This window comes from Lolium rigidum, chromosome 3, assembly GCF_022539505.1.
Source record: "Lolium rigidum isolate FL_2022 chromosome 3, APGP_CSIRO_Lrig_0.1, whole genome shotgun sequence".
NCBI lineage: Eukaryota > Viridiplantae > Streptophyta > Magnoliopsida > Poales > Poaceae > Lolium > Lolium rigidum.
In genome coordinates, this window is record NC_061510.1 from 218,385,533 (window position 1) to 218,410,196 (window position 24,664).

At 43.9% G+C, this 24,664-nt stretch overlaps 1 protein-coding gene and 2 long non-coding RNA genes across 8 annotated transcripts; 2 read left to right on the top strand and 1 right to left on the bottom strand.

Moving 5' to 3' along the window:
- Positions 1-1,789: 1,789 nt before the first annotated feature.
- On the top strand, positions 1,790-6,366 carry LOC124698987. Of its 4 annotated transcripts, none has more exons than XR_007001200.1 (5): positions 1,790-1,923; positions 4,237-4,391; positions 5,124-5,255; positions 5,709-5,810; positions 6,293-6,366. It is a non-coding gene; the product is annotated as an uncharacterized LOC124698987 (long non-coding RNA). The 4 variants fall into 4 exon arrangements; XR_007001199.1 differs by lacking the exon at positions 1,790-1,923 and adding an exon at positions 2,806-2,832; XR_007001201.1 differs by lacking the exon at positions 1,790-1,923 and adding an exon at positions 2,806-2,832 and having other exon boundaries at positions 4,237-4,333.
- Positions 6,367-9,979: 3,613 nt separating this feature from the next.
- Positions 9,980-13,331, top strand: LOC124698988. Of its 3 annotated transcripts, XR_007001204.1 has the most exons (5): positions 9,980-10,277; positions 12,102-12,145; positions 12,229-12,267; positions 12,387-12,521; positions 13,158-13,331. It is a non-coding gene; the product is annotated as an uncharacterized LOC124698988 (long non-coding RNA). The 3 variants fall into 3 exon arrangements; XR_007001202.1 differs by having other exon boundaries at positions 9,980-10,973; positions 12,229-12,521; XR_007001203.1 differs by having other exon boundaries at positions 12,229-12,521.
- A 2,748-nt stretch (positions 13,332-16,079) lies between these two features.
- LOC124696071 (BTB/POZ and MATH domain-containing protein 1-like) lies at positions 16,080-22,618 on the bottom strand. Its single transcript, XM_047228854.1, has 3 exons — positions 21,682-22,618; positions 16,699-17,179; positions 16,080-16,536 (listed from the first exon to the last, which is right to left on the bottom strand). Exons 1-3 carry the CDS (start codon positions 22,616-22,618, stop codon positions 16,080-16,082), a joined length of 1,875 nt encoding a protein of 624 aa, XP_047084810.1.
- Between the last annotated feature and the right edge of the window lie 2,046 nt (positions 22,619-24,664).

Below are 24,664 nucleotides of genomic sequence, written 5' to 3' on the forward strand. Positions count from 1 at the left end.
TCCACTCGCTCGCACTCCACCTTTCCGCCATCGCTCCCACTCCCGCCGCCCTCGTGTCCCGCGCGCCGCCCGCGCGGAACAAGCCTGGATGCGGCGGTGCTGGGGGACTGGGCTGCCGTGAGCGAGAGTGAAGTACGCCGATGCCGATCGGGATGGGAAGAGGTCGGGGAGGCTACTCCGCCGCTGCCGTGGCCTCTGCCGTGGCCGTCGCGTTCGCGTTGGTGGCGTTGGTGGCCGGCGCCGCTTCCGAGGGGGACTCGCTCGCGGGACTCGCCGGGGGCGCCGCGGGGATCGACGCCGCGCCAGGTACGTGCTCGCGCGCTTCTGCCCGTGATTTCTCCGTGTGATCGATCAGCGAGCTAGGGGGATCGGGTTTGCGTATCCGCAGTTCGATCGGTGAGTCGATCCACTTCCGTGCGCAAGTGATGGCTTGATCTCCGATGGGGCCTCCGAGCCTGATTCCGCTGCCGGTCACACTCCGAGTTTTATTTCAGACCTCGCGTTTGTCGGCGATTACGATCGTTTGTCCTGTCTGAAATGTGCGCAGTTTTCCGCTCAGCAAGTCCCGTCGGCGTCGGTACAAACGTCGGCATCAGCCGATCGCACCTAATTAAGTCCATTCGCCCGTCCAGGATCGGAGAATCGAGCGATCTGCAGCAAGCAACATGGAAGAAACTTTGTTCCCACAACACAAGTGCACGAGAGGAGAAGAAGAGCACCAGACTTGAGATGTTGAGCGTCAACCTAAAGTGACGCAGCCCGCTCGCCATGGCAGGTTGTGAGTGAGTTTTGCTCCTTCTTTTCTGAAGTTTCTTCGTGTGATTAAATGCTTTCATTATGTGATTATTTCACAGTGCAGATCAGGTGCAAAACTGTGTCATTTAGATTTATTTTCAGTGGAGTATCCTGAACCACCAAAGATTTTCTTTTTTACAGAGCATGCAAGATTGAGGAATTTGATTGGAGCGCTTCACATAGTGGTCTAAGTCTCTGGTTCCTCCTATGCCAATGTCCCTTTAGTTCCGATTGTATTCACCAACTTTACACTTTCTTCCTGATTTTGTTTTGTAGTCACAATGCTACATAACTCAAGAAATGCTCCTATTCTACAAGTAACCAAATATGTTAATATTGTAGTTGTTATGCCACCTTCAGGACACATGTTAATAGTTTATTTTATATTTGAAACCTGTCTTTGTTCGTCTTTAGACAAATGAAAAGCTTGAGTGTTGCCGAGTCAAAAGAACATGCTTTTCGAGACAATCATTCCGGTTCTAATGTTTACTAAATTTTGGAAAGCTTTTAATACTACTTGATTTTAACTGTCTGGCTTCCAATAGATTTATTATACAGCAAAGTAATGTTGTGGAGATTTTGCCAATGATATTGATCTAATTGGGTATGAATTTTTTCCTCTTTGTGTACGACACATGCTAGAGAATGTAAGGAACCTTAAAAGTGTTTTCTTCTATTTTGCGGTTGACAGAAATCCATCATCTGAACAATGGGGGCATGGCATACTCTCTCGCAGCTCACTACGGTAGGGAAGTACTTCACGTCATGTCCAAAAGCCGAGTGTACGTCGACACAGCGGGTGGGGTTGGTGTCACGTCCACTGACCGAGCGGTTTGTATGGACCTAGATATATAATTTTTATTTTGAGTTATTTGTGATTTTTGCTTGCTGAAACAATCTGATGTTTTTAATAGCTTCTAGATCATAACATGGTGGTAAATGGAAACTTATAAAATAAATTTGTTTGCAGGGTGTTGCTGAGCTGGGATGAACATTCATGGATTAATATATGTCTGTATTTTTACTAGAAGACGATGAAGATTTGAATGTCTGCATGTAATGCTTCACAATTTTACTCCTTGCTTTTGAAGGCTCTGCATGCTTCTCTTCCAACCAATTACTTACTAGGTACAACTTTATTCCTTTACCACATCATAATTGTTTTATTTACTCTTGGCGTCCATGTTTTATATTAGTACATATCCATGTATAGGCTCAAGGTGCTAATATATGCATTGTGCTTTGTGTTGATTCACCGGTTATTTAATACCGAGTTGCGTGCGTGTTTCCTTTTTAAGAATGTTTGATTTCCATGCAAACAGTGTCATATATGCAAAATACCAAGTTAGATTTTTGCTAAACCATAGTACATATATAGCGGCAATGCTCGTTTAGTTGAGCTGTATATATGTCTTTCTAAGTTTGTGTAGTTCAATATATTTCATTTAATTGTTGAGAAAATTAGCACCTTCCCTATATCTCCTTCCATGTGCACTCTCTGTTGTGTTTTTGGTTTGCAGTGAGTAAAGGTGCAGCTTTGTTGTTCTTCCTTGCATTGAAGCATGTCGACTAAACCTTCTGCTCCTATCATGCCGCCCAAGGATTTGTTTAGAATGTGCTAAAAAATATAGGTCTATGGTGTTCTCCGCTGTTGTAGCAGCAGTAGATGAGGAGCCCTACGATATCCTATATGCCCAACCTATGGTCTAAAATTTATCTACGTCTATGTATGCCACGAACTACTGACTGAAACTAAAATTTATCTCGCTTTTATGCATAGCACGATCCGATGCTCGGAGATCTTTGTTTTCGCCGATATTCTCTACATATGTTTTGAATCGCTGGTGCTGTCTGTATTTATGCTGCATTTGTTGCTGTCATCTGTTTCATTTTGTGGGTTAAGAAAAAATGAAAGCAGATCTATTGAAGATATCTTTTTTAAGTACATCGGCTTTCTATGGTGTGCTTTCTGAGAGGCATTTGTGTAGCATGTCTGCATTTACTTTGTTATTTTCAACGCACATGCTCACGACATGGGTAGGCACTGAATGATTGTATTGGTCTGATGGCCATCTTTTTTATTTAGCAATTTGAGTATTTCAGCTTACTCTCAGAGATCTATCGCTTGCTTAGCTATGTCAGTGTTTTCTTTTCAAATATCTTAAGGAAATGGGAGCTTCTTGGCCAAAGTATTCTGTTTGAAGCACATGTTGCTTCAGGATTTGAGCTGTGTTCATGTGCAGCTATAATAAGAGTAAAACAGAACCAATGTTTCCATAGATCAAATTTGGGACTAAACACTGACGCCTGCCTTATGTTACTGCCCTATGCTATAATTTCTATTAGATTTGAATTTTCTATGCTATGTCTATGAAGTTTTGTCTGCATTTAAGACCTGTCTGCTGCTCCATGGTAATCCTAAGGTAAATCTACATGTGGTAGTTCAGATCCCAACATCAAACAATCCTCTGTTTTTGGTTTGACGTAGGTTCTTAGATGGTTGACATTTGCTGTGAGGTGTGCATCCAGTCCCTCTATGTAGCAGGTCCGTGTGCTAAACTGAAGAACAAACACTTCAGATCTTGGATTTGGGGTTCTATTTGCAGACCATACAAATAGAAGACCTGTTAAAACACTACAATGTTTCATGGCCAAGAAAATATGTCGTACTTTGATAGAGCTTTGTTTTGTACTGAACTACTAACAAACTCGGACTACTCGCGTAGTAAACTTAGCCTGAGTTCATGGGCTGGTGCCTGGCGGTTCTAACACACACGAATATACCACATATACTACTGATCTTTTTGACAGCATATGTGTGATAGAGATAAACAGCCTTATAATCATACATATGATACACATGGGTATGGGTTCCCTATGGATCGCTTAGTTCAGCATTCTTTAGTCAATCGTTCGCAAGCTGCAGATCAGCCAGATAGGCATTGTACAATCCAGCGACAGCCTGAATGTTCTGTATTTCATCTTGCACAGAGAATTGACTTGCTCTTCTTTTGGATGCTCCTGCTACCTTTTGACAATACTTCTAATGTTTTTCATTATTGTAGATGAAGTGCCTAACCAATTTATAATATTTAAAACCAATTGTTGTCTACGACCAAAATAAAAAATATTGTTACACATGGCTTGAATATTGTTACACATGGCTTGACCAGTTGTAACCGGCGACGAAGGTGCCGGAGATGACCGAATATGTCACTGAATCCGTTTTACAATTTCTCCTCTTGATATATGACAATCATTCCCAAACCATGTATTAGCTCATGCCCAGATTTGATTCAGAAAGTAGTCTATTTCCGAAATGTGTAGATGGATAATTGTTCAGATTTTGTTCTCAGGGTTCCTGATTTGCTTACATATAAGAGTTGCACATATATACATATATTCTCATGCCAATGCATATATTTGTCTTGTGAATGGCAGCTGCAACAGCCTGACAGTATGTTCCTAAGATTGTTGTTGCTGAAGAGATGATTGCATGTGAAGAACTGCTACAGATCAGATGGCAACCTTTGATCAGGTTTTCACCTTATGATCTCTTGGAGTGATCTTACCATTCTATGGCAACCTTTGATCAGGTTTTCACCTTATGATCTCTTGGAGTGATCTTACCTTTCTAATGTGTATTCGTAAATTTCCATTTTATTTTGCTTCTTTGACTTTTTTACATTTATGCGATTAAACCTCTCATTCTCTTTGAGTTTTTACATTTTTTTATTTATCACAACGAAGAGATGCTTGATGAATCATATATATCTGATATATATATGTTCCTTTCAGGTTATCAACAACAGGTTTGGCATCGTTGAGGCTGCCTTTTTTATGTTACTATTTGTGCTAAATTTTTGAAGCTGCTGCATCGTAAAGAATTGCTTTGAAGAAAATATGTATTTGGTTCTAAGATAGATGTGTTCAATTTTTTTTAATTTGTTGAATAGTATACACGCAGCGTTTATTATTGTTACTGTTTAAACTCTGAATTATTTGAGCTGAAAAATACGAGTTTGAACCTGAAAAGTTACGAGTTTCGGCAATGCATATGCCTCCGATTTAGATTCAACACACGTACAGAAGCATGCTGTCACTAAAAAGAATGACATCAGTTTGTTGATAGAATAGGACTGCTAAACTGCCTTGAGTTCGTTGATACTGCTAAACTGCCTTGAGTTCGTTGATACAATGACAACATATGCTTCCGGCCATGGGCAGTGATATGGTTCATTTATTTTCTCAAGAAAAGAAAAGTGCTTTAGTTTTTTTACATCTATTTTCATTTTTGGTGCAAATGGGGTGGCATTTGATGTATGCAGTCAATGGAGATTGACCATGATGATGGCTGCATATGAGTGAAGAAGACAAATGCTCTGGATGATGCCAATATGTACAAGGATACAGGGGTGGGTCTATCAAATTCCTGCTATGCATCTCTGATACTGGTTAAGGTGAGCCGTGGCAGAGAGAGTTACATTGGTATTTCATTTTCCATATCCTTGCATTTATGCATCTTACTCAATGAATGTGTTAACAAGCTCATATTTCAAGGGATTGGTCATTCATGGTCCGTTCAAAATGGTTTCATGGTCCATATTAAAAGGGATTGGTCATTCATGGTCCATATCCAGAGAGTATTGTATACATGTTATTGCAGCATTGGTACATTCCTTTTAGGTGAAGTAGAAAATGGTTTTTTGTTTTGTATATAGTTGGTTGTAGTAGCCAGTGAATAGTAACCCTATCCCATGAATATCCCCCAAGCCATTGTTTCATTTTGCATCTCTGATTTCATAGTAGCCAGTGAATAGTAACCCTGTCCCATGAATATCCCCCAAGCCATTGTTTCATTTTGCATCTCTGATTTCATATTCGGGCTGACATAGCATATTCTCCTTGTGCAGAAGCAAAGTGCCATGGTTATCATCACTGTTTTGGAGGATATAGACTCTATGCCTCTCCATCCCTTGGGCTTCTTTGAGTGCCGAAGTGTTTCATGCTGAATGGTACATATAATCTTGCGCCGTTTTTGTATTTGGAGTAAAACAGTGATATATTATGTGCAATTCAAAAACGGTACATTTTACTTTCAGTTCTTATGTATATTTATTACTAGCAGTACAAGTTTCCTTTGCTCTTCCCCTAGAAAAGAACATTTTTAAATTTCCCCGAATGGGGATAATTATTTTTGACCCTTTCTCTTATTTAGGTTGGTGTTGGCATGTGCATGGAGGGAATAATAGAGCATAATCCACTTCTTTATTATCTAAATAGCATTCTGTGGTCAAAAGATTAAAGCTGATGTATGCATTAGAAATACACATGGTCCCCATGAGATTTATTGATATTTTTATATCTACAAGGTCTATGTTGGTTGATGATATAGACCCACGTAGCGAGATCGAGGCGTCGCCTTGACTTTCTTTTCACCATGCCCCAATCTCTCGAACTACTCAATTCTTACATGGAGTAATTTTCTGGTTAAAAGGTACTTGGTAAATGGAGCACGGTGCTGGAGGGAACAGAGGCGGCTGGACGAGGCAGCGGCGCGATGGGTTTGGGATGGTGCAGGGAAGGGGGGCTGTCGTGCGTGCGGGAAAAGGTGGTGTTGGTCATCGCGGGAGCTCGGACAGCGATGGCGGTCGGACAACAGAGTGGCCCCTTCTCAGTGGAGGATCTTCTCTTCTCCGTCCTTGACTTCCTGGCGATGCGGTTTGCCGGGTGAACAGAGGCGTCTAAACAAGGCAGCGGCGCGATGGGGCTGGGCCGGTGCGGGGAAGCGAGGTTGCCATGCGTGTGGGGAAAGGAGGTGCAGGTCATTGCAGACTCATCTCTTCCCGCCCACTTCATCTCAACCAGGCAGCATGACCAGCAGCCGACGTGACGCCGCCGCCGAAGCGGTTAGGGGTCCGAAGCTGCTCGCCGAGCCCTGCCACCGCAGGTGTTCTGCCAGAGCGCCGCAACTCCCTGCCTCGACAAGGAGGCGTAGCATTGATGGCGCGACCGGACCAGGCAAGTCCATCCCCTCTCCTATCCTCTTCCATCTCAGTATCTGTTCCTCTATGCGTTGTCGGCGTGGCAGTGTATACTCGATAGCGTGTGGCAGTGGCATCTAGGCGTACAACGCCGACATCTTGGCGTGGTGAGTGCGAGGAAGCACGCTGCTGGGCTGCAAAGCTAGCTTAATTTAGCAAGCTATCCGGATCGATTGGATACTTTTTTTCTTTGGTAGCACGCTATGCACATGTCTCCGAATTCTTCTTCTCTCTCTCGGTGTCTGGGAAATTGTAGAACGAGATAAGCCATGGCTGAGATGTATCTCACCGAGAAAAGCTGAAGATGGAATCATCTATTTTGGGTGATTAGTCGGCTTTCGGTTTCAGCTCCTTTTTTTTGAAATGGCCCTGACCTCTCGCATCAATTTCAGCTCATGTGTCTCCCGTCTCGTCATCCACAAAATCATGGAAGTTGGAAAGAACCTTCAGCTTATGTGGAAGTAGACATGAAAGTGTGAAGACCTCAAATAATACTATGAGAGCATATGATATACTTTTAACAACATGGCATCGAGTAATGAGCAACTTTCTTCGATTTTCAATATATCTTGTTATCTTTCTATGTTTGGGAGTCGAATAATGTCTGATTGGTTTTCCATATTTCAGCTGAAGTACTTCAACGACACCGGAGATTTAATGGACATTCAGATGGTACATCATCATATTCCTTGCTCACCTCATTCAAGTTATCCGCATGCAGTAGAATTTATGCATTTCATCGCTGCCGACTGTTCTGTACTAATTAATGTATGTTAAATTTCATTTTCCCAGAACAACGTTTGGAATCAGCTAATCCAGTTTGAGCTCCTGTGATCAAACCACAATATTTTGTCGATCTGCTCCATTTATGATCACGATAGTTGAGCAATTATTCATCTCTCAAATATTTTCTGCTAATAAGTCTTCACATAATCATATTCTCTCTTACTGCTCTTTTAATAAGAGACTTGCTCGTTGCTCCTCATAAAAAGAACAAAAATATTGATATTACGTTGTATAATTACTAATATTTCTGACCGCTCACATAATTTGTGTTCATTTTGTTTTCTTGTCAGTATGTAACAAGGAGGCAGTATGTCATAGTGGCTGATTTGGAGGAAGGATTTATATTTTTTAGCTTCCCATTATGATTGAATAAGAACAATATATTAATTTTCCTATTGGCAGCAGACACGTGCTGATTGACTATTCAACATTAGCTTGCAGTTCACTATCAGGGCCAAAATGAAGCTGCAATTCACTCGCATAGTCCTTCTCATGAGGTATTTCTTTTCCTTTGACCTGAAATAGTAGTAATACTCGGTTCCAGGAGGCTAGGATGGTTTTCTAATTAGCTATCCCTGCCATATGATGCTCTTATGTATTATATGATTAAGGAGAATTTTCCAGGATGTAGCACAGATGATAAACTTTGGCGTCATCTGGAATATAGCGTGTGATGATTGTTTGGTTTATTTTAATCATTTCCATGCTGTCAAGCTTTTGGCTTTTGGCTGATGATAAATATTACTAGGCAGTACCTGGAGGTATTCTGACAGCTGTGAATCGAGTGCGAGGTCTTCCTTAGGTACCCGTGCATTACTATCTTCTCTTTTTTTTTAAGTAGTGCAATTACTACCTTCTCAGCTGGTGTTAGTTCATGTTTGGAAACTCTCACAGCCACTACTCGGTTTGATTGATGTGTACTTGTTACAATTTTCAGTAGCAAGTGTGTCACATATTTCCAAATACCATTATGAGTCATCTTTTCTGTTCGACTTCTTACTTCGATTGATATATTTGATTTGTATCTTCTGCTATGACATGTCTCCGCATTTAGATTGACCATATCAGTGTTACATGTACAGTTATGCCATCCTGATTCCAGTTATGCCATCCTGATTCCGCCTTCTCTTTGCTTAGTATATATATGTTTAATTCATATTCCAGTATGTGCTGCAAAAATTGTTTTATTGTTATATGCTAAATAAATTAATATGGTCTGACTTAGCGGTGGACCAAATTAATTTATTTTCCTTTCGAAGCCTCCATTTCTAGGTAGATATAAATCGCGACATCGAGCACGTGACGAGTTTATCTTTCTCTTGCATGAGCAAAAACAAGCCAATTCTCTGCATGAAAGAGATAATTTGTTTGCCTTCTCTAAAATATTTACTTTTCTTTGTAAAGTTTTAGCCTATAAATATAACAGTTAACATGTCGAGTAATCACACCAAGTAATGGCAGCCTCGGCTATATATAATAAAATAAAGTATTTGCCAGATGTTGGTTGTCATGTTTTATAGTTCTGTCCATGCTGTTTATTATGTGTTGTTCATGCTTTAACTTGTTTCTCATGCAAAATTATTCAGCCTTTTGTGCAAGCTATGGTTGATTCTGCTACAACATACATATTGGTCTTAGGACCAACACTGTTGCCAAGTCGGGTGGGACGGGTAAGAAACCAAAGCAGTAGTTGGTCTGCTATGCTATGTCTGCACATGATGTTTGTATATTAGGTACAACCTAATTACATTGTGTATACACGTTTCTGATCTTCCATACTGCTATGCAATTGTTCTGTTTCTATATCATTCCTTTAGAAATTATGATATATATATTCTGAATTTCTATTGGCAGGGTAGTGACGATGGTGCTGTCTTGACACACTGGCAAAAGATGAATCGGTTGCAGATTAAATGAAATTGTTTTATTATGTAGCTTCTATTTCTTGGTTCAATGCAATCTGGTATTTTTGCCGTAGAGTTTTATGTTGACATTACTGTCACTTCACTTGCAATATGGTATTGTTGCCACTTCAAAATTTGCATTATTATTTGATCAAATTCAATCTCGTGTTGTTCTGGATATTTCCTCGCTATTTCCGTGAACAATGAAATATATACTAATTATTAATACTAAAATAAGATGAAATTATGGTTCAAATTGTGACTTGATTATGTCATTTGCGCGATAGCGCAACGGGTCATCTAGTCCATATTAATGGACTCAACTTTCTATAGATTCCTATGTATCTAGTTAAGTTTTTAGTCTAGATGCATGCGAATCTAGATAAAGTTGAATTCACTAATATGGAGTATTCAAATCTATATAAGAAGAACACTTTTTCTAAATTTCCTCCAGCTGAAAATCCATTTCGCCATAAGTCAGATCGGTAGTCGTCCATTCCAAAATATTGCCTGAATCTCGATGTGCTCCTGGGTGCAGAGCTGATTTGTTCAGATTTTCCTCTTTTCTGGCTTTTTTTCTCATTTTCGTTCAACCAAGCGTGGTTTTTTTTTTCTGCCTCTTCTCATTTCCCCTTCCCTGCGTTTTTGTCAGAGATTCCGACGAAGTCCGCCCCGCTGCGGCGGAGGATGATTCGGCGGTTGGCGCAGGTCGTCGGCGAGCGTGCGGCGGGCGAGGGCATGCAGGAAGGTACGTCGCGCGCGCCAACGTTGCTCGCTCTTGCCGCTCCTGAGATCTGCTCGATTCACGGGACCTCCCATACCGGGACGTGCCCGAGAGCTCTGCTCGGTCGCTGTGGGGATCAGGATATTAGTTCAAGGATCGGTGGTTGTGGGATTGGCGATGTTCCTGCCTAGGAGACAGTTGAGCTTTTGGCCTGTTAACTAGATCATAGGAAAAATGCACGGGCTAGATTTGTTTTGCGGTATTCGTAGAATCAATGGATGGTTCTGGCGACTAGCAGTTTCCGCCTTGCCAGAAGGTTTTGGGGCTGAAGTCAGTATTGCTCGTTAGTATTCTGCCACTTGGGAACTTGTTTCATTTCTATTTCAGTTTGTTAAAAGCGAATCTTTTGTCAGTCTTAGGGCCTTGTCACACAAAGTTTCGGCTGGAATTTGATGAATTCAGTCATAGCCATGTTTTTGGTCCACGAGGCGGAGGCACATGAGTTCTCCCACAGTGGAGGTGGCACCGGGGGACACCGCTAGAGCGAGTAGGCAGGGAGGATCTTCCACTGGAGCGAGTAGGCATGGAGGATCTGCCACCGAAGCGAGGAGACGTGGAGGTGCGAGTAGGCCGAGGGCTGGGTTCTTCCATGGCAAAGTTGCCATCAAAGAGACCACCTGATTGAGAAGCCGGGAGGAGCTAGCGCCGTCAGTGTGTTGGGTACATTTCTCGATCCGTCTCCTCTTTCTCTCATGCGTCTTGCAACGCCCGTGTCTGTTGTCACGGGTGGCTCATTTTCGTATGCTTCTTGTGCACTCCGCATGGTAGATGTGTATAATTTCCTACGGATGTGGTTCATCTGAGCTTAGTTCGCGGATACTGGGATGCATCGGTGAGCAAATCCATTGCAGCGGAGGACATTTATTTGAATTTGGCTGCTCTATTTTCCCCTAAATAGGCTTATTATTCCAGTAGATGCTAGCTTCTATGTTTCAGTCTGAATTCTTGTGGTATTATGAACTCAGTAGAACTTAGGTTTTGTTGGTTGTTTGTATGCGCTGCAAGGCACCTTTTATGTTCTTGTGTTACAAAATCATATACTAAATTATTCCCGTTTACTGTTTTCCACCGGGAAGCGTGGTGATATGTTTTTCAGTGGTATGGACTGTGCATGTTCATTGTCATTCCGAATTTTCGCTCCTCATCTCCGTTATCCAGTAGCCTGTCTGTTTCCACTAGAAGCCACCTGAATACACTGGGTTTGGCTATTGCCCTTCACAATGTTATGTGTGACCTAAACTCTGTTTTCGTATTCAGTACTTGGTACTTATTGGCTTCCTAGGCAGACCTTGAGTTGTTCATCGATGCTGGCAAGTTGATTTTGAAGCTTTAACTTGTTACTATTTTGTCAATGTGTGAGGTGTCTTATTGAATCCATAAAGAGTGCTACATGTATCCAATTATCGACAGTCTACATTAGTCATTACTGCGCTTGCTGTTTGCTTTGTCCTCTGGTTCTATATGCCATATGTATCTGCAAACTGTTTTTCTATGGGTAGAACCGGGTCGCTTATGTTTTGTTTTATCAGTTTTACCCAACTTTAGGGAATGTAAAGCATCAGTTTATAATTTCTGTTTTACCTATGAGCAGACCTGGTTGAGCATTTACCTATAAGCATGGTCGGCATTTGTGCTGCTTTATCAGTTTTATGCAGCTTACGGAATGTAAAATGGTTTTATGCAAACCTGGGTTGGCATTTGTCAATCGCCTTAGTTCTTACAACATTTTTATAATTTTATCTTCATTATAAATACATGATTTTCTCATTCATGTTATTCTCTGTCTAGGTGTCAGTCTTCTTTGAGTCCTCTGTCTGGTGGAGCTGGGACAGGTAGAGAACGTTTCTCATCGCCTGAACCTAGTATTTTGATCAATCATATCCTCTTGACCTCCTCCCTCTGCTTTCATTGCCAGCTTGCAGTACACATCAACAACTTATGATGTATGAGCTTGGTAAGTTCATTAGCTCAGTGGTGAGATGACTTTCTCCTTCTCCTCATCTAGCTATGGAGAACTGGATACTGATTGCATGGCGTTCTTCTCAATGGTTGGCATATTCTTGGTGACTGAAGCACGGGATAAGAATACATGGAGATCTTAGCAAATATCCACAGAGATACCAAAGGGTGGCCACCACTCGTGTTCGAAGTGGCAGCACCTGTGCACTGGTTCATCTATAAGATGATATGTAGATGAACATCATCTCAGTTAAATCCTTTCAGTCATTCTCAGTGTATCTACATCATTATTAACTTAGTTACCTCCATATCTTCGTTCTATCTTAATTTCTTCAGTGATTCTCAGCTCTTGTCACCAGCTCATTTTTTCTCAGTTATTTAGTCCCACTATTTATTTCTTCAGTACTCTTCATTTCTCTTAGATTCTTTTATACCTTTTAACATTTCCTAGTCTTGAATCTATTTCCTCATTTTAGCCCTCGCAACAATTGCATTTTTTAAGTCCTTTGTTGTTGGCCTTCTGTTCATTCATCATTTTTCAGTACTTTGTATAGTCCTTCTTTCATTTTTATTTTTCTTATATCTCTTTCTTTATTCTTCGGTGTCAGTCCCTCAGCCTTTTTTTTTCACTCGGTCTTACCTCAGTCTTCTTTCTTTCACTCATTTTTATCTTTCTTTTTATCTCTTATTTCTTCAGTTTATCTCGTATCTTCAGTCTTCTCAGTCAATTCTTCAATGTGCAGTCATTTCTCAGTTGATTCGGTCTTTCTTTTATCTCTTATTTCTTCAGTTCATCTCATATCTTCAGTCTTTTCTCAGCCAATTCTTCAATGTTCAGTCATTTCTCAGTTGATTCGGTCTTTCTTTTTTATCTCTTATTTGCAGAGCAGTGGTGCTTCTAGTGTTGTGGTGAGAAGCTATTGAGGGACATCATTGCAGCAAGGTGGCATTGGTACCTGGCTTTTCAAAATGCTCTCCAGCGGAGGCCATGGGTTGGAGGGGTGAGGTTCAGCAGGAATGTCAACCTGAACAAGTTAATCTTCAAAACAGACTACTCGCCAATCTTTTTTTTTCCAACCGGGCTTCCACCCCTTTCCATTGCAATAACGGAAATAACAGGTCTTACAAAGTCATATTTTTACAATGAAGAAAGGGGAGTAGGATGAACGGGAAGCGAGCTGGTGCAGTATCAGGAAACCCACTGCAAGTATTCGACATCGAATACCCGCCATGGGACAAAAACCTGACACCACAAACAAACTAGAGTTTCAAGCGACACAAACATAAACCTCCACATGGAAGGACAAGATCCAAAAGCTACAAAGACTAGGAATGACAGAAACGACCACCACAACTCTGGAACAGATCCAACCAACAGCCAAAAGAAGGGCACGACTCCATCAGGCGCAAGATCAGGCTTCAGTAATCATCAGCAGTTGCCCTGGAGCGGCGGAGCTGGGGCGCGAAGCATAGATGGACGAAGCTGCTGTCATCATCTTCTGGGCGCCCATCGACAGACGGCTTTTGTCCTCGGTCTTCAGTAACCCTGCCCAATAGATCAACAAAGCAATAGAGGAGAAAGTGATTTCACTAGGAGACCTCAACACATGATCATCAAAGGTCACTTTATTCCTTACTGTCCAAATGGCCCAGCAAGTAGCCGCAATCAAAGTCATAAAAAATCTCTCAAAACCAGGACTGAATCTATGAAACCAAGCCATCGTTTGCCAAAAATTAGTTGGAGCACAACTAGCCCCCATTGTTGATCCTAAGACCCCCCAGACCACTTTGGGTGTGTTGCAAGCAAAGAACAGATGATCACTAGTCTCAACCTGATTGCAAAAAGAGCATAAAGGGGAACCCATCCAATTTCTTTTCCTCAAATTCTCTCTGGTAGGCAAGGCATTTCTACAAAGTTGCCACATGAAAATCTTTATTTTCAAAGGTATTTTGGCTTTCCAAATCCATTTATTATGAGAACCGGCAAGAGGTAACTCCAAGAGCTTATAAACTGATTTGGTCGAGAAGATACCGTTTCTATTTAGTTTCCAAGAGATTCTGTCAGAGGTGCTAGACAAGGAAAGATTCTCAAGCTTGGAGGTAATGCGATTCCAGGTTTCAAGCAAGCCTCCATGAAGCCTTCGCTGAGGAAATCTGGGTGTCGTTTGCGGAGGCGATGGGTTGGAGGGACAAGGTTAAGCAGGCACGCCATATCAGCCTGATCAAGGTGATCTTCAAAACGGACTACTGACAAATCTGGGTGTCGTTTGTGGAACTCAAGGGAGTTTAGCAGAGCAGGCATTACTCCAATCCCGAAGCACCAACCCTGAACCAAATAGTTGTATTATGGTCCCATTATTTTGTGTTTATGTTAAGAGGTGAACATGACAGCTCATATTACTGCTAAAATTGTCTCAGTCGAGCAAACAGATTGTACATGGAATTCCAAGGCTCCCTTTTCCTTAGCCCTATGTACTTCAACATGGTTGTATTCTGGCTTTATTTGCAATATCTTCTTTTTAAAAAAGAATAAAATCGGAATGGGGAGGCAAGCAGGAGAGAGGTGAGTACTTTTGTTTGTTTCCAGCCTCTTTGAGCCTTGTCTGGGCCAGGCAAACCAATTAAACACATTTTTTTTTTGAGTTTCAGAGGGTGATGTGAAAAAGCTTGATAAAGAAAACCAGATAGCTAGCAGAATGACGAGTTTTTTTCTAGACTGATGGAACAGCTAGCAGAATGACGAGTTTTTTTCTGGACTGATGCAACAGCTAGCAGAATGACGAGTTGTTTTTCTGGACTGATGGAACCAAGGGAAATTAGGTGAACAAATGAACAATAGACAAATGGAAAATCTTACTTATGCCCAATTGGAAAATCATCTAGATGATGAATAGACAATCCAAAGAAGAATACAGCATCCAAAACATGTGAATTATGGAGTTAATAAAGAAGCATTTGCCAAGAGATGCATTAGCTGGTAACTTAGGACCTTCATTTCTCCTGCTGTCTTTCTGAACTAACTAGAACATCTGCCAAAATATGCCTTTTTGTGACTTCCTTCTTGCCTGAATAAGTTCATTTGATCAAGGTACAAGAATTTTACCAACATCCATCATAATAGTGTAACAATCTGAAACTATACATGATTACACGTACAAGTGCTCTAAGTATAAAACGTTAGTGCTGATGTACTGGTCTATTTTTTTCCGACAAAGTAACAATGTGTTTGACAAGCCTAAGATCTGAGGGGTGGTTAAGTCTTTGGATGTCATTGCTCGCGAGTTGTTTACTAGACATGGGCCGCATAATCATCTTTGAATTAGGGATGCTTGAAATCATCAGCTTAATGTAATTTATCTTCTGTTACTGTCAACATTAGCCGAAACAAATACTCAGTGATGCAGACGTCAGGTTACCATGAATTAGGCACATGATTCAGAAAACACATATAGTATAGCAAATACAGAGTCTAACTAAAACCTCGCCTGACGCTGTGATCACCTAGAATCATGCTTGAGGTAGCTTTGAAAACAAAATTATAGATGGATGGAAATAAAAGGTAGAACATGCAGTCTAATTCTGAACTCAGAGCCAAAAGATAACTACAAGAATGCTCTCAATGTCCACGTCACTTAGCATAGACACGGTGAAATGCAATAATAGGCCATGGAAAAGCAAGTTAAACTGAAATACATAAATGGCTGACAGGGCAACACATATTTTAGTAGTTCGGGCCAAGAAATTGCAGGATAATGTAGGCAAGCTTATGATTTTTCAACGACCAAACCGAAGATGGCACTGACTCAATCAAGGAGCAAGTTTAGACACAAGCTCCTTGAGGACAGACGGGCAGCTGCTCCTGACATGCTCGAAGCCATCGTTGGCCACGACAGCCTTCAGGATATTGCCCGGCGACGCAAGGAACTTGAAGCATATGGCCTTGAGCCCGCGGCACGAATGCTGTTCAGCCAGCGCCAACGAAGTCGCTGCAGTGCTTGCGTCCATGTGCTTGCAGAGCTTCTCCACGCAGAGCAACTTCAGCCTCTCCAGGTTATACCTGTCAGCCGCAACAAGCAAATGCTGAGCCATCGAGACCACCTCGGCGTCGTCTATGGGGGGCAGCGAGTCAGTGTAGATGAAGTAAAGCATTGCCATGAACACTTCGGCCTCCATGTCAGAGATGGTTACACAGGCATCCGTCGTCTCCTTCATCGGACCAAACAGCTCAGCCATGAACACTGACGACCGAGCGGCAAGCACGCACCTGTGCGCCGCAATGGTCTCACCGCCTACCTGGAACGTGACATCCGACCCCTCGCCGCTGGAGAGGAGCTGACCAAAATGGCGGTGCATGTCGGACGGCGGTGCTGCAACAAAGAGGGAGATGGGCTCCGTGAAGATCTCCCTGGGCACGGTGATTTCGCACTTGACACTGAAGCCATCATCCTTGAGGTAAACTGATTCCTCCAGGTCCTTTCTGGTGATGAGCTGAGCACAGCCCCATGGTCCCGACTGGCTAGAGAAGGTGAAGCAGGTGTGGCTGTCCAGGCCGTGCGACGTCACGGGCTCACCGTCCTGGTCAAGCAAACTGATCTTGCACCGTGCATTGACTTCGTCGACACCAGCAGTGTCAACAAGATACAGATAGATGGATATCCAACCAGCTTGGCCTGGCGAGTGGCCGTCGGGGAAGTACCTGATGTACCAGCGATGGCGTCCGACGACGAACGTCTCGGACTTGATACCTTTGCCGGTGACGAGGTTCTTGGTGCGGGAGTAGCCGTCGATCTTCAGGATGTGCGAACCGGACACAGGTAGTGGCCGTGCCACGATGGCCGATGCGGTCTGCCATTGCGAGCCGCCGGCGCCACCCACGGAAGACAGCGAAGAGCTGGACATGGCTAATACTACAGTGAAAGTAGTTGGTTCGACGCTGTGAAGAATGACAGATGGGTATGGGAGCTGGCGACTTGTGAAGTTCTTATAGAGGGCGGTGATGGCGAGGTTAATGCACGGCCCGCATTAACCAAGCGCATCACACGAACAGTCGGCCGGCCAGCGCAGTACTGGGGCATGTTCGTGCGCACACCGATCGAAGAGGCGCCGCATGCCCGTTTTCACGCTTTGACGCTTGCGATTCTAATCGCTGGAGTGTACCTTTTCCCGAGGATACGCATGATGTTCCTATTTACCCGAAAACTCAAAAACGGTATTTCAAAGGTTTAAAATTTCTGAAAACTAAATTACATATGCACATTCTGAAATAGATTATACTTCTGGATATAAAAAAGGGCAAATTCTGACAATTGTCGGTCTAAAAGTTGCGTACTTTTCACCCTGTCAAGATCCACAGTTTTTAAACGCTAGAGGATAAAGTATCTCATAAGGGCTTGTTTGGCTGTTGGGACCAAAATTTCCGGGGAAAATATTCCGACTGGGAATAGACTGAAACAGAAGCAAAACTCTGGGATTATATTCCCGATCTCCGGACTAGGGGAAAAATCTTCCCGGAAAAAGGCCGGGAACCCGCCGGGATTCGAGTAACCAAACAAGCCCTAATAGAATTTGCTATCCTCGTAGAGTATATGTATGTAACATGTCAATCGATTTTTAGACTTTTTCTCGAACTTTCAAGTACTATTTTGAACATTTCAAAATACCGGACGCCATGGAGCCCACACTTCGGAATGCCTCAAATTTTTTCCATGGGATCAATAAACTGTAGAGTTTCACTAAACCAAGAAAAGGCAAGCCAACCTTGTTGCATATCACCGTCATCGGGTCGCTTTGTTTAGTGGTTGACAACTTGACGTGACTATCAGTGTCGCTCATAGAGGTGTGTTTAATGATCACCACATAGGATAGTGTATTCGCTCATCAAGGGGATGCATAGAACACATTAAGACATAGTCATATCCTACCTTACAATAGCTATGAGAGAATACCATCTGCAACAGAGTGGGAGTATTGAAAATTCCTCTCAACACAGTTGCTTCGATTTGTTTTCCTAGATCCTAATTCACAAGATCTGCGATCACGCGGGTTGAGTTACCCCCTCGGCAACTCACGTGGGTCTCAAATCTAGCTCCCTCGATACAATGTTTATCATGTTTCTTGATAATTCTTTTGTAAAATGACCTACCAGATTCTTAGGTGTAGGGACATAATTCAACACAATAACTCCAAAGTTTTGCTGAACTCTTCATATTATCTTTAGAACTGTTAACTTTAACAATCACGATTTTGATTATCATAGTTCATGAGAATAGCCGGTATTAGTTTTTCAACCATAAGAAAGTTTGTCAAGATCTCACGAAGCCATTCCGCTTTGACGGTAGTTCTATCTAATATTGTGAGTTCTGCTTTCATTGTTGACCTCGTTAAAATGGTCTGTTTGCAAGACTTCTAGAAAACAACACCACCAATAAGAATGAATATATACACTTATGCCCTTCATCTTATCAACATCTGAAATCTAATTAGAATTATTATACCCTTCAAGTACCATTGGAAACCCGGTATAATGGATTCCATGCTCATGGTTCTCTTTACATAGTGTATCACTCTCTCAAGAATATTCCAATGATCATCTCCCGGGTTGGCCACAAAACTGGCTGAGTTTGCTCACAACAAATGAGATGTCAGGCCTCTTAACGCATGCTAAATACATGAGCAAACCAATAAATTTAGAGTATCTCGATTGATGTCGAGTGGCCTTCCCATTCTTTCTAAGCAAGACACTAGGGTCATAAGGTGTGCGAGAAAATTTGCACTCAACACAGTCAAATACTCAACACCTTCTCAGTATAATGAGATTGCACAAGTGGGATCCCCTTATTCTCATCTCTCGATATCTTGATGTTCATGATGGGTGCGTAGCTAAAAAAAAAAAATTCAATGGTAAAGACAACAAAGAGGCCAAGATATAATCTAGAATAGGCATGCAACGGGTAAACCAAGTTCTAGAAGAACTCACCCTCGAAGAACGGACGTGCTAAGGAGCTTAAATCTCGTGGACGATATAGACGAACACTCGCCGATCACAAGATCGTGAAGATGACCGATGTAATCCGGCAGCGCTTCCGCAATCGGTCACACATACGTCTCGAAGACGACCTCCATTCCCTCGATCTAGCGGGGCAGCGGAAGTATAAGATCCACCGGAAAATTCTAGCAGCATGATGGTGTGGTGATGGTGGAGAATCACTTGGCCATGGCTTCACCAAGACAAAGCCCAAAGGGTGGAGCAGCAAGAGGAGGGAGAGAGGTAGTGGTGTACTTGAGAGGAAGCCCCACCCCTCTATATATAGAGGGGGTGCGACAACCCCCGTTCATACATACGAACATGAAACCACAACAGTGATAAACAAGCCATGAAGCAACCTGTTGTGGATCGCTACATCTTAACTATAGTAGGAGAGACAAATACCCGCAAGTCTACTTATGTAAAATAAGTTGCATGTCAAACCTAGAACAACTCTCATGTACGCGAACATGTAAAGTTAGTCCGGGCCGCTTCATCCCACTATGCCACTAAGATATAAAGCACACGTAGAGGAAGGATTAACATGATCATCTACACCCACATACATATGTGTTCTACCCGTGCAAAACATCTACGCATATATATATGGCTTTGATACGACTAATGGGTCCATAGCATAGAAAAAAAATCATGCGGGAAGAACAACAAAGTGGCCAAGATATAATCTAGAAGAGGTATGCAATAGGTAAACCAATTCTACAAGAACTCACCCTCGAAGAACGAAAGTGTTAGCGAGATTAAATCTAGTGGATGATGTACATGAATACTCACCGATCTCAAGATCGTTAAGATGAGCGGTGCAATCCGGCAGTGCTTCCGCACTTGGTCACACGTATGTCTCGAAGACCACCTCTGTTCCCTCGATCCAGTGGGCAGCGGAAGTATATGATCCACTGGTAAATTCTAGCAGCACGACGGTGTGGTAATGGTGGAGAATCATTTGGGCATGGCTTCGCCAAGCCGGAGCCCAAAGGGTGGATAAACAAGATGAGGGACAAAGGTAATGGTGTAGTGGAGAGGGAGCCCCCACCACTCTATACATAGAGGGGGTGCGGAAACCCGGCCTCGTTCATACCTACGAACATGACACCACATCGGTGATAAACAAATCATCAAGCAACCCGTTGTGAATTATATCTTAACTATAGTAGGAGGGACATACACCCGCAAGGTCACTTATACAAAACAAATTGCATGTCAAACGTGGAACAAGTTTCATGTACACGAACATGTAAAGTTAGGCCGGACCGCTTCATCCCACTATGCCACTATGATATAAAGCACACGTAGAGGAAGCAATAACATGATCATCTACGCCCACATACATAAGTGTTCTACCCGTGCAAAACATCTACTCGGAGATATGGCTCTGATACCACTGATGGGTTTGTAGCATATAAAACAATAAATTTCATGCGGTAAGAAGAACAAAGAGGCCAAGATCTAATCTTATCGAGACATGCAACGGGTAAACCAAATCTACAAGAACTCACCCTCGAAGAATGAAAGTGTTAGCGAGATTAAATCTCGTGGATAATGTAGACAAACACTAGCCGATCTCAAGATCATGAAGGTGAGCGATGCTCTCATGAACAAAAACAGTTGTGCACGTAGCCCTCGGTACGGGGAAGACTAGAGGACGGTTCAGCAAAAGGGAGAAGCGAGTGGGAAACTTTAGATTTGTTTTGCCTCTCCCATCTCCTGGTATATCCTGGAAAGAGAGCGTGGCCAAACCGCCACCTGTAGGAAGCCACGGACACGCCGCGAGCATACACACGCATGCCGACACGTACCCAATTCAGTTGGTACATTAAGCAAAAATTTAGGCTTCTACAAAACCGGTTTCAACTCGAGTCACGAAACCCACAAGGCGAGGCGGGCGACAGGGGAGGAAGAATGCGTGAGGACTATTATCTTCCTATTCTCTTCTCTCTCCAAACTAGCAATGTGGGAGTAAACTTTAGTCTCCAAAGCTGTTACCGTGATGGACATTGAGATTTCAGGATTGTAGGCTACATTCGCTGCTTTCCTCGGCCGCAGCCCATCTACATCCAACAACATTTTGTGGTTGTTCCTATAAATTTAGGAGATATATGCTTTTTTCGTGTATTTTTCCAATGTCCGTGTGGCATTGGTCGATGTATCTTGGTTGTTGTTTAGTGCTGCCCATCTCTACATGGAGAGTCTCAACGTTGCAAATGCTAATTATCATGATAGTTAGTGAAGATGTACATAAATATAGAAGCGCAAAATGTGCTATCACTGAACATTGTACTTCCATAATTCATAGCATCCGACCTCGACGAAATATAAGGAAGGAAATTCCGAATACCAAAACAAGAACACTCATCAAGCAACAGTCACGAACGGTGGACGAGGCTCCACCACTTGTTGGGTCTGTTAGAAAATCCATGTCCATGTAGTTGCACAGCTTCTCGGCGCAAACCAACTTCAGCCTCTCGAGATTATACTTCTTGGCTGCTACAATCAGATGTTGAGTCATCAGTACCACGTCATCTTCTTCCATGTCCGGCAGTGAATCGGTGTAGATGAATTGGAGCATAGCCTTAAACACTCTAGCTTCCATACCACTGATCCGTATGCAAGCGCCGTGGTTCATCTTCGTCGGTCCAAGGAGCAGCGCCCTGAACACCGAGGATCGAGCAGCAAGCACGCACCTGTGCGCAGAAAAGGTCTCCCCGCCGACCTTAAATTCAACATCCGCGCCCTCGCCGCCAGAGAGGAGCCGGCCAAAATGACGGCGCATGTCGGACGGCGGAGGCTCTCCGTGCTCCGTAAAGATCTCCCTGGGCATGGTGACTTCACACCTGATGCTTAAAACGTCATCCTTGAGGTAAACCGATTCTTCTAGGTCCTTCCTGGTGATGAGTTGAGGACAGCCCCATGGCCCCGTGTTGCTGGAGAAGGTGCGGCATGTCTGGCTCTCCGTGCCGTACGACGGCACCTGTTCCCCGTCGTGGCCGAGCAAGCTGATCTCGTACCGTGCGTTGACTTCATCAGCGTCGTCGGTTGGAACAAGATGGAGATAGATGGATATCCAGCCAACATCGCCTGAGGAATAACCATCGGGGAAGTACCTGATGTACCAGCGATGGCGTCCGACGGCGAACGTCTCGGACGTGATGCCTTTGCCGTTGGCGAGGTCCTTGGTGCCGGAGTACCCATCGATCGTGAGGACGTGCGAGCCAGACACGGGCAGTGGCCGACCCACGATGGCCGACGCGGTCTGCCACGGCGTGTCACCGGCGCCGCCGATGGAAGACGGGGTAGAGCTGGACATGGCGATTGGCGAAGGCCTGAGGTTTTGTTTTTTTTGTTTTTGCGGGGGCTAGGCTGGAGTAGTTGATAGCAACGGAACATGGAGGAGAGGAACCGTCTGTCTACTAATATGGCGATGGGGGTTGAGAGCTAAAGATCTGCATTAATCGTCACACGAGCGGTAGTGCGAAACGAGGAGGCAGACTCGATCGGCCGAGGAACGCCTACACGAGTACACGTCCACTGCGGAGCCATGGAGCTGCAGTAGTGCAGTACTACATGCATGCGTACATGATGCTTTGCTTGTGTCGAGTACAGTGGCCAAAGAACAAAAATTTACGTCAGACAAACTCTAGAAAAAAAAAGATTGATGAAAAAAAAGAATTGTCTAGACAATTTTTCTTTTTTAAAATGGTCTAGACACGATATCAACCCTCCCTCCTCTCGCGACCAGCACCGCCCCCCGAGGCAGCCGGTCTGCGCTCTCTATCCCGTCCTCCCTAGCCCCATCCTCTTCCCTCCTTCGCCGTCACCAATGGTGGCGGACCCCCGGGCCTTTCCCTCCCGGAGTTGGACGCACGGTGGGTCGGCTGGTTCCAAGAGGTGCTCCTCGACGGCGGTGGTCCGATGTGGGACGGAGTTCCCTCGGCGGCTAGGTGGTTGCAGTGTGGTAGAGCCATCAGTTGGTGGCGACGGTGGAAGGGCAGAGCTAGGCTCATGCCTTGCATGCCCTTTTGGCCCGATCTGGGTCAAGGTGGGCTGGGCTCGGCCTCCTGGCGTCCGACTGAACTGACAAGCAGTTCGTGACAAGGGTGGCAGCGACGATGTCGCGCCTACTGCAGCATGACGACGGGAGCTTCTTGGGTCTGTCTGGGTTCGGGGGCCTATGGTGCCAAACAAGAGGGTAGCGGCGGGGCCTATGTGCAGCAACACATATTTTTCACCTATAGTTAGGAGTGTCACACACTGCAAATTGCTAAAATTTATTGAGGAAATCAACTTTTACCCGGTGTCCTGTGACACCTGGTAGCTGAACGTGGGTACGCCACAGGGTGGGGACTTCACAGGAGGGTTTGGCTGGGCCTGTGTGGTCTTGTGTGTCCCTGCTGCCGCCTCCGGTCGACACCCGTCGATGGTGGTGGTGGACGTGCTCCAGGTGGATGTGATTTTGCCGCCTTCCACCTCCAACAGCCAGGTGTGCTCTTGCCGCTACGTCCGGTCGGCTACCATCTATGGCGGTGGAGGCTATTCTCTCCCCGCGCATGGTTGTGATATTGCCTCCCATGTTTACGGTTGTTTATTCTCAGTACGGCCGGCCTCGTAGTGCTTACCATGGTGAGGCAACGATGGTGCCTACAATACCATGGTGGTGTATGTTGGCGGGTGGCAAGATTGCTGGAGCGCTACGTCTTGTCCACATGTGAGGCTTTTTTGGGGTCAGGAGAAATCCTTGTTGCTTGGGAACGACGCGGTGATGCTTGCGAGTGTCGTCATTCCTTTCAGAAGGGCGTCGGGTGTACCTCTTCCCCACTCCCCATAGCGTACCGGGGGAAACCCTAAACTAGTTCGGGCAGTAGGGTGATCACCGTCGTTTTTCTTCTTGGAGGTGTTGCTTGGTAGTTGGTACACGGCGAGTCAGAGCGCTAGGATCCTGGTGGGAATTCTCCATAGGGCGCATCAGTGGTGAGTCATCTTCGTTTCGTTGATCCGCCAGTGTCGGCTTTGTTTTCTTTCTCCTTTCTCTTTTGTGCTTTGGTTGTGCTATTCGCCCCAGCAGTGATCTCAAAGTGTTACCGTGTAGTTGCCATATTAATACTACCGTGTAGTAGTATAGGGGAAGCAAAATTTGTTTCGTATTTCGAGGAAAATTATCTAGACACATTAATTCTTCAAATGATCTTAAGCACCAAGGAGATGACACCAAGCTCACGTTTACCCATATCCGCTTTTTTCCCATTTGCATCATTTCGGCCATTTTAACTTTCTATTTCTTACAAATAGAATACTTCACACGATCAAACAAATTGGTTCATGCAGTAAAAAAAAATTAACAACATAGTTTACAATC